General features: G+C 46.1%; 1 protein-coding gene across 11 annotated transcripts in view; it reads left to right on the forward strand.

The window, feature by feature from the left end:
• The window catches only part of LOC140197572 (teneurin-3-like), a 2,811,066-nt gene extending 2,801,463 nt beyond the window's left edge, over positions 1-9,603 (forward strand). For all 11 annotated transcript variants that reach the window (XM_072257693.1, XM_072257692.1, XM_072257694.1 and 8 more), the window contains one exon: positions 7,825-9,603. In XM_072257693.1, the coding sequence (XP_072113794.1) occupies positions 7,825-8,580 (756 nt within the window). In that variant the 3' untranslated portion in view covers positions 8,581-9,603. The remainder of the gene's footprint in view (positions 1-7,824) is intronic.
• The last annotated feature ends 642 nt before the right edge of the window (positions 9,604-10,245 follow it).

Raw genomic sequence — 10,245 nt, forward strand, 5'->3', positions numbered from 1 at the left:
GAATCGCTAATTGTGTGCCTTCAGGCTTCTGTACCTCCAACCTGATGGTAACAGTGAGAAAAGGGCATGCCTTGGTCTCCCAGCATGAGTTAAGAGAACCTAATCCTTTGATCATACCTCCTCTTATTTCCTTGATTCTGCTTGGCAGCCGCGAACTCAGCTAATTCATAAGCCTTCTTCAGCTCCCTTCTCATATCAGACACATACTTAAGATAAATCTTCGGAGGTAGGTCTTCCTTGCCAGTCCCAAAACAAAGATCATTGGGCAACCTCGCCGTGCGCCCAAACATCAGATAATATGGCGAGTACCCGGTAGCTTCATTTCGTGTACAGTCGTAGCAGTGTCCAATATGTTGACTCCACTTGTTCTTCTTGCTGATTTCCAAGGTTCCAAACATGTCCAGCATGGTCCGATTAAACCTCTCGGACTGGGGATTACCCTGCAGGTGATAAGGAATGGTCATCGACTTCTTGACTCCAAGCATGCTCAGTAACTCCTGTATGAGCCTACTCTCAAAATCCTGTCCCTGATCACTATATATCCGCCTGGGAAGGCCATAGTAAATAATACTTCTCCCATAACCCTTTGGCCATCGTGGATGCCCTCTGCTTCTTGGTAGGGAAAGCTTCCGCATATCTGGTGTAGTGATCCGTGATGACTAAGATTTTCGCCATGTTGCTGGCATCTGGCTCTATTGTCAGAAGATCCATACACACCAGGTCTAGGGGCCTTGCACTCTGCAAGTGGGACAACGGAGCAGCCCTCATAGGCAGCATCTTCCTCCGCGTGCATCGAATGCATGACTTGCATATTCTTCGACCTCTGACTTCATTCAGGGCCACTAAAACCAATCTCTGAGCAATCCACAGGTCTTTTCAGCCTTCAAATGTCCAGAATCATCATGAAGTGACTTCAACACAATCCTCCGATACTTCTCAGGCAGAGCCAGCTGGGAATGCCGAGGTCGGTCCGGAGGAGACATGACCCAGTATAGGATCTGGTTCCTCAACTCCAATCTGGGCCATTCTCTCAGTACTGGAGGCATCACAGTGTTTTCGTCTTCTCCGCTTGGGCCATGTCTCCCTTTTCAATTGCTGACCAAATGGTACTGATGCCCGGGTCATCTCGCTGAGCAGCTGCCACTTCCCCAGGACTCAATTCTGGTAACTGGTTTGTCTTCAGGGCAGTCAGGTTACAATAAACTTGTGGAATGGCGTCATCAGAAGCTCCCAATTGATCTACTGCTCGAGTCTGCCCTTGCCTTCCACCTGCTTTCACCGTCTGGCACATAGCTTTCACTTCCAGGGGAGGAATGCTCTCCCACTCTTCATCCCTGTCCAGCCCTTCATGCACACGTCGGGATAAAGCATCAACATCAATGTTCCTGCTTCCCAGTCGGTATTTCAGGCTGAAGTCATAGGCACACAGCACCGCCAACCACCGATGGCCTGTGGCATCCAATTTCACCGAGGTCAGGATAGGGATTGTTGTCCATCCTCACCTCAAACTTGGCATTATAGAGGTAGTCACTCAACTTATCCACCGCAGCCCATTTCAACGCCAGAAACTCCAACTTGTGCATGGGATAGTTTTTCTCAGAGGGCGACAGACCCCGGCTGACAAATGCAACAGGTCTCAACCTGGGTGCCCTCTCTTCTGGCATCCATATGCAGTACATATGGCAATCGGGCATCTGCAAATGCCAGCACAGATGCCTGGGTCAGCAGCTCCTTCAGCGACTGAAAGGCCTCTTCAAATTTCACATTCCACCTCGGTTCAAAAGGCTCCAAAGGGCTAAGATACTCTATGCCCTCCTCTGCTTTTGTCCTCCTCCCTTTCTTCCCCAGGGAAGGGTAACCACACAGAAGCTGATTTAAAGGAAGACTCACTTTCGTGTATCCCTTCATGAACCTCCAATAGTGACCACAGAACCCAAGGAACGAGTGCAAAGTGCTCACAGTCCGGGGCCTTGGTCATGTGGTCACAGCCTCTACCTTAGACGGATCTGTTGCTACTCCATGACCTGAGACTATGTGCCCAACATAGCTGACAGGCGTCTTGCAGAACTGGCACTTGTCCAGGGAAAGTTTTAACCCTTCAGCTTTCAGGCAGCCCAGCACTTTCAGTATCCTCGCTTCATGTTCCTCCAAGGTGGACCCAAACACTGTGTGGTCATCCAGATACAGTAATACCTCAAGCAAGTTCATATCCCCCACTATTTTCTCCATGACATGCTGGAAGATTGCAGGGGCTCCCGATATGCCCTGGGGCATCCTTTAGAACTGAAAGAATCCCAGTGGACATATAAATGCCATCTTCTCTTTGTCAGCCTCACTCATGGGGATCTGGTAATATCCACTCCTCAAATCCAGCACACTGAACCACTTTGCCTCACTCAGACAGGCCAGCGCGTCTTCGATCCTTGGAACCATATACTGGTCGGGAACGGTACGTCTGTTCAGAGTCCTATAGTCCACACACATCCATACTTTCCCATTCTTCTTTCTGGCCACTACTATTGGGGATGCATAGGGGCTTCTGGACTCAGTGAGAATCCCAGCTTCCTTCAGCTAACACAAATGTTGCTGAACATCTTCCACCTCTGCAGGGGCCAGTTGACGCGACGTCTCTCTGAATGGGGTATCCTCGGTCACCCAGATAGTGTAGCGAATGCTCTTGAAACAACCCACATCAAACTCGTCAGTAGAAAAGACACCTTCCAGTTTCACAATCTTCTCTATCAACCTCCTCTTCCAACCTGCAGGTACCGGAGGGTCTTCAAAGTTGAATGAATCAGCAGTCAACTTTCCCCCTTTTTCAGATAGTTTCTCCCAGCTTGACCACAGGGACACTAGACATTACTGTCATATGGGAAAGATGCGTCAGGGGCATCCCCCACTTGAAAGTTTGACAATCACTGCCATTCTGTTTGCGAGTACAACCAAGGGCTTCTGCAGTTTGGGCCTCACCAGCACTCCAGCAGGCTCTCACAACTCCTCTTTGTGGTCTTCCAGAGCATCCACCAGGCGGGCCTCACCATCTGGCATTCCGGCAAATTTGGGGTTTCCCATTAGTCTCGCTACTCTCTTGCGCCCTAACACAATTGACTTGGACTGGGTGAACCACACAGTCCCTCGTCTAAACTAGTTATCCGGCCCAATGCAGCCATGCACTTCCTCAGAAGCAGCTTGAAATACTGGGCAAATGGATAATGTTCTCAGGAAGCTCTCTTCAGGTTTCTCCTTACAGGCCCCCATGATCCTCCTTACAATAAGAGTGTTGATCCCACAAGAGTTGAAACGCCACCCTTCTCAACGGGGTCCGGACAAACTAGTGCTAACGTATCAAGGGCCTCAGTCACTCCCACATCTGCCTCCAAAAACTCCAGCTTCACTGACAAATAACCATCAGACAGACAATCACCCACACTAAGACCCCAGATCTCTTGTGCACTGAGTGGTGTCAATGGTAAATGCGTCAAATACTGGTTGCAAAATGAGCAATACAGCAAAGTGACCTGTGACCCTGTGTCAAGTATGGTTCTAGCATAAATACCCTCTATCTGCAGCGATATACTGGAGCTTGGCCCCTCTAAGCCTTCAGGAATATTTTTTTTTTTGCTTTAGGGTGTTCCTTGGTATATTGCTGAGAATGTGTTCCCCCCAATGCACCCAGCCATCCCCTCACTGGGTCTCTTCCCAGTTTTCCCAATGGCTCTCTCTGCTTAAGTACCTGGGGGCTCACTCTCCGAGGGGATTCCCGTCGTTCATACTTCAGCCTGAAGTTTCTCTCTTCACCACAGTTATAACAGACAATACTGGTCATACATTCTTGCATGACACTGGCTGCTAGCAGCCCTCCGCGTAGTCCATCCCTTCATCAGCTCCATCAAGTGGGGGGAGCACATCCGCTGATAACACCCGGGACATCTCAGTTCTCAACTCTGCCACAATCTCCTCTACCACTCCCTGGGGCAGGCTATCTGTGGTCACTTCACCGCAGGGGACTACAACTGAGGACTGTACCCTTCTGACGGAGGCCTCCCGCGCCTCCAATGCATTCTCCTCCTCTTGTACTTCTCAGATCAGCTCAACAAACGAGGGAGGGGGACACATCTTACAAGACAGTTGGAGACCCCAAGCGATCAGGTTCTGGGGCTGGATGCCTTCTCGTTATTTGGTCGATCGTTAACTGATCCACCTCAGCCATCTGAATGGCCCCCTGTGCCGCAAGCAATTTAGCTGCCTCTCTAGCCGAAAGATGTAGGCAGAGAGCTTCTCCCCTCCTCCTGACACACGTTCTGAAAACCCGTTATGAGCTCCATTGGGCTTCCCGTTGCACCAAACACCTTTCCCAGTGTTTGCGTGTAGACCGCAGAAGTGGCAAGGGGGTTCTGCGCCTTTACAGTTCTCACTACGTCAGCAGCCCGCCCACTCAGACTTTCAACCAATCGCTGTCGTTTTACATCATCAGAGCACTGCCACTCATCTAACAACTGAGAGGTCTGCTCTGCCCAAGTCTCATCCTCCTCTTCCCCTTTAGGGGTGGGCTTCATTCCAGAGAATAGGTGGAGCCTACCATAGCTGGGATTTTGAACTTGGGCATTTTTCCATTTAGTCACCAGAGAGGTAAAGGTAGATATTAACCCAGAATTCTCACTCTTCCCTAGGGGGAGGGGGGACTCAATATATATTCCAAGTCAGATACTCCTTCCCCTTGCTAAGCAGAAATGAGAGAACCCTGTCTTTGAAATCTCCACCTCCCGCTATGGGACACTCGACTTGTAATTCAGCTGTTCACCTAAACTCTCCTCCTTTTGGAAAGTATGGACAGTCCACAGCCCCCCCTCTGCTGGGGCCCCAATAGTACCAGGTAGTTCCACTGCCGTTATGCCAGCGCTAGTCTGAACTAAAACAAAGTCTGTGCCCACCATTTTATCAAATCTCTACCCCACAATCATAACCTTACCTACAGCTTTAACACTACTTTAAAAGTTGAATTGACAATTCATCAGGAGTACGAATACCTACCCCAATCAACACACAAGCATTCATTACCGGTAACCCCGTGGATGCACACCACTACTCAACCCAGGCAACATCCATATCCACATACCATAATCGCTTTATCAGAGAATAGCTTAGTACAGATTTAAGCACACAACCCACTGGTTCAATGCTCAGGGCAACCACAGAGCATCCAACAAAATCAATCCCGGATGAGCCCCCACAGTTGTGACCCTCCAGTTCTGTCAGCTGTGTAAGTGTAGGGAAGATAATCTCTGGCTCCACCAAACGTGTGAGACTGAGGTGCAAAAACCTCCTGTTTGTGTGGATGCTGTGTGATGTGTCACCCTGTTACAAATCAGTACCATGAAATAACTGACAGTACACCATATGCAATTAACCGACTTAGCTTTATAATTCTTAATTTGACTAAAGGGTTAGTAAAGTAAAACAAAAAAGGGCCCATTTTAATGAAACCGTCTAATGTGCACAAGTTGAAGCTCACAGTTTCCCTTCCGCTGATGCTCCATCGATTTCCCCAGGCTTCGTCGACTCTCAGCCCCACTCCAAGTTTACTCCTTTCTGGTGTCTACGACCTCTCCATTGTGGCATCTTCTGTCTGCATCTTCCACCGAACAAAACACCCAAATCACCTTGGTCTCAGGCACACAACAAGAAAAAGCAATCTTTTCATTGGACAGCGCACATTCCAAAGCCCTGATTAGCTCTAGCCATAACCCAAACACTGCTGCTACAGAAAGACCATTACATTAGCAGTGAAATCTTCCCAGGGTGTTAGACTAGATAGATGATTTAAATAGGCCCAGATAGAGTGGATGTGGAGAGGATGTCTTCAATGGTGGATCAGAGGGTACAGCCTCAGAATAGAGGGATGTCCCTTTAGAACCATGAGGAGGAGGAATTTCTTTGAGGGTGATGAATCTGTGAAATTCATTGCCACAACTGGCTGTAGATACCGAATCACTGGGTATATTTAAAGTGGAGGTTCTTGATAAGTAAGGGTGTCGAAGGTTAAGGGAAAAGGCAGGATAATGGAGTTGACAGGGATAATAAATTAACCATGATGGAATGATGGAGCAGACTCAATGGGCTGAATGACCTAATTCTGCTCCTATGTCTTATGGTCTAACATGAACCTCTAGCAGGTGGGGAAGTTGAGACACTGGCAACTTCCCTTGACAAAGGATATCATTAGAGTTATGCCATGCACTCTCAGTAATACACTGACTCTCAAGTTCAAGTCTTTGAAGTGGAGTTTATTGTTATATGCACAAGTACAATTATGTACAATACAATATAAAACTTGCTTTTGCAGCAGCACCACAAGGACATAGGAACGGGGAACACATAGGCAACATGCAGCTACCATCCGGCAGGAGATACACAACTCCCATTCCACCAGGTTCAAGAACAGCTATGTGGAGCATAGGAGAATGAAGGGAGATTTTAATTAACTTTTTGAATGTAACCTTGAAATTTTAATCATTTATATTCAGATCCCTTGAATCTCTTAGCTTCATTTCCAGCTTTGTACTGTTTAGAAAAGCACAGTTCAGTCCATCTGAGATTCAAAGTGCCTGACCTCATACTCTATCTCTTCTATTCAGAAACAGAATTCAGCATTCCTGTTCATTTAAATTGGAAACATAGGATTAGAAGTTCCTCCTCCCTTGCCGCACTGTAGTAGTAAATTGGTTTATTACTATCACTTGTATTGAGGTCCAGTGAAAAAATTTTCCTGCATACCATTCATACTGAACAAGTCATTACACTTGCATTGATCTAGTACAAAGGAAAACCGAGCAGAATAAAGCGTTAGAGTTACAGATGAAGTGTAATGCAAGTAGACAAAAGGGGGCGAAGTCATAACAAGGGAGGTTGTGAGGTCAAGCATTCATCTTATCACAAAGGAGACCATTGAATAGTCTTTTAATGGCAGGATTGAAGATGTTCTTGAGCCCAGTGGTCTGTATTTTAAGGCTTTTGTATCTTCTGCCAATAAGGGAGGGGAGAGGAGAGAATGCCAGGAGTGGGTGGGATTTTTGATTATGCTGGCTGCTTAACCTAGGCACTGAGAAGAGTAGAAGGAGCCCTTGGAGGGGAAGCTGGCTCTGGTGATGTGCTAAGCTGCGTCCACAACTCTCTGCAGGATCTTGCGGTCATGGGCTGAGCAGTTACCGTACCAATCTGTCATACATCCAAATAAGATGCTTTCTATGGTGCATTGATAAAAAATGATGAGGGTCAAAGGGGACATACCAGATTTCCTTTGCCTCTTGAGGAAGTGTGCTTTCTTGGACGCGTGTCTGCGTGGTTGAAACATCACCGGCTATTAGTGACATTTACTCGTTTAGGACCTTGAACCTCTCAGTCCTCTCAACCTCACCACCATTGATGTAGACAGGAGTATGTGCACCACTCCCCTCCATGTAGACAACAACCAGCTCTCCTTGTTCTGCTGACATTGAGAGAAAAGCTTTCGGCATGGCACCATGTCACTTGGCTTTCTGTCTTCATCTCGTACTCCAACTCATCATTATTTGAGATGATACAATGGCGGCATCTGCAAATGTATAGATGATTTTGGAACAGAATCTGGCCAGATAGTCATGAGCATACAGGGAGTAGAGTAGGGGAAGCAGCTTTGTGGAGAACAGTGGGGAGATGTTGCCTGCACATTAATTACAGTGGCCCGTGTATGGATACAAATGCTAAAATTTTTCAAACCAGTATGTTTACATTTTGTGTTGTATTCTGCTTGTTTGCTCATGGTAATTTTTTTTTGTTTATTTCTAGTACCTGTCTGGAGTGCAACAAACTGTGGCAAGACAGGCAAAGGCCTTTATGAGCTTGGGAAAAATGCCAGAAATTCAGATTGGCAGGCACCAGGCCGCTGGAGACAAGCCATGGCTCTGGTTTGGTACTGTCAAGTCTCTAATTGGCAAGGGTGTCATGCTCGCAATTAGTGAAGGAAGAGTGACGACCAACGTGCTCAACATTGCAAACGAAGACTGCATAAAAGTTGCAGCGGTGCTAAATGGAGCATACTACTTGGAAAACCTGCATTATACCATCGAGGGGAAAGACATGCACTACTTCATAAAAACCACCTCACCCGAAACCGACCTGGGAACGCTGAGGTTGAACAGCGGGCGCAAGGCTCTGGAGAACGGCATCAACGTCACCGTTTCGCAGTCCACCACTGTGCTGAATGGCAGGACTCGAAGGTTTGCTGATGTCGAAATGCAATACAATGCCTTGTCACTCCACGTACGCTACGGAACGACCCTGGACGAGGAGAAGGTTCGGATTCTGGAGCAAGCCAGGCAGAGGGCACTGACGAGCGCTTGGAACAGAGAGCAGCAAAGAGTGAGAGATGGCGAGGAAGGGATCAGGTTATGGACAGAAGGAGAGAAACGACAGCTACTGAGTGCTGCTAAAGTACAAGGATACGATGGGTACTATGTACTCTCAGTGGAGCAGTACCCAGAACTAGCAGATAGTGTGAACAATATTCAGTTCTTAAGACAGAACGAAATAGGAAAGAGGTAACACACAGGCTAGTTGGTGGCTGCCAAAGAGATAAAACTCAACACTTCTGGAAGAACAGAATATTAGTCTTGCTGCCATTAGTTATCACAGGTTACACTGAGGGGACTGAAATACCACTGCAGCTCAAAATAGGCTGTTCCGATTAATCTGTAGCACAAGTTCTTTCTTAGAGCTGTTGGACTTGGTGGACGAAATTTTTCTACTCAGCCGAAATCTACAAAGGAGAAAACAGGTGGTTCCTGCAAACAAAGACTTCAAATCACCCCTCATATACAGGATTGTCAACTGCTTAAGAGAATTGTTTACAGTGAATGCCACTACAATCAGACCCAAGGTTGGACTAACATGTGTAAAAATAAAGCTTAACCGTTTTGTACTTGGCCAAACCTGTCAACTGTTTTTCTGTTGTTTATGAAACACCCCTATTAAGCATTAGAATCAGTGTCCAAATACAGAAACTAATTATAATTATATGAGTAGCCTTTGCTTACCAGAAGTAGTCTTAATCTTTCCTCACGTTAAGTGGATCCAGTGGCAGAGCGAACACAATGCTTTTTAATCAGTGCACTGTGGAGCAACAGAGGGCTTTCCTCCGCCTTCTACCATGCTGCTTTATACAATGACACTTTGTGCAAAGTAGTGTGACTGTAACCGAAACAGGAAACTACAATGTTACAACGCCATTGGATTTGCCTTGGGAAGCCTCGCAATGTACAGGATCACCCTCCCTGCAGAGCAAAGGAAAACTTTTTCTTTTTTGTAAAGTGTGAGAGACCAGTACCTTTTGGAGTTTTTATATGAATTCCAATTTACTGTTCATCAGATACTAGTCTCAGAAGATGTTAATTTATGTAAAGTGTTTCAAAGGAGTTTATACTTGAAAATAAAATCTTTAAAATACAGTGGCTGTCTTCTTACTTTACAGCTGGCTGCCAGAATGCCCAAGGAGTATTTAATTGTGCAAACATGTCACCTTTTGTTATCTTTTGAAACCAATGTGTATCCTGGTGTACTGAGTAAATAAAGCAGAATGAGAAGTCAATTTTTAATTTGCAAAACTGCTTTGAGGTATATTTTCGTCCAGTCACCAATGTTCGTAAAAATGTCGGTGGGGGTCTTGAAGTCAGAAACAAAGAATTTGCTTTAATACAGAAAGGTTAGTGGGAGTTTGCAACGAAAATTACAGATTCCGCTTTGTGGGAATGATGGGGCAAAGATCAACCTCAAATCAATCTATTATTATATTTAAACACACCATGTCATGACCACGTGACCATAAGACATAGAAGCAGATTTAGGCCTTTTGGCCCATCAAGTCAGTTCTACTATTTCATCATGGCTAACTTTTTATTCCCTCTCCTTCTCCTGTCTTCTCCCTGTAACCTTTGACACCCTTACTAATCAAGAATCTATCAAATTCTACTTTAAATATACCCAATAAATTGGTGTCCACAGCCTTCTGTGTCAATGAATTCCACAGATTTGCCACACACTAGCTGAAGAAATTCTTCCTCGTCTGAGTTCTAAAAGACATCCTGTCAACAGCATTGAGTGCTGTATCTAGTAGCATCAATATGTTGTATGCTTAAATCAATTGAATGAATTTCAGAGACTTGCAGCGAGTGACACGAAAGTGTGTGTTCCAGGTCAATTTCGGGTTTTGAC

The sequence above is a fragment of the Mobula birostris genome, chromosome 5, assembly GCF_030028105.1.
Source record: "Mobula birostris isolate sMobBir1 chromosome 5, sMobBir1.hap1, whole genome shotgun sequence".
In the NCBI taxonomy this organism is placed as follows: domain Eukaryota; kingdom Metazoa; phylum Chordata; class Chondrichthyes; order Myliobatiformes; family Myliobatidae; genus Mobula; species Mobula birostris.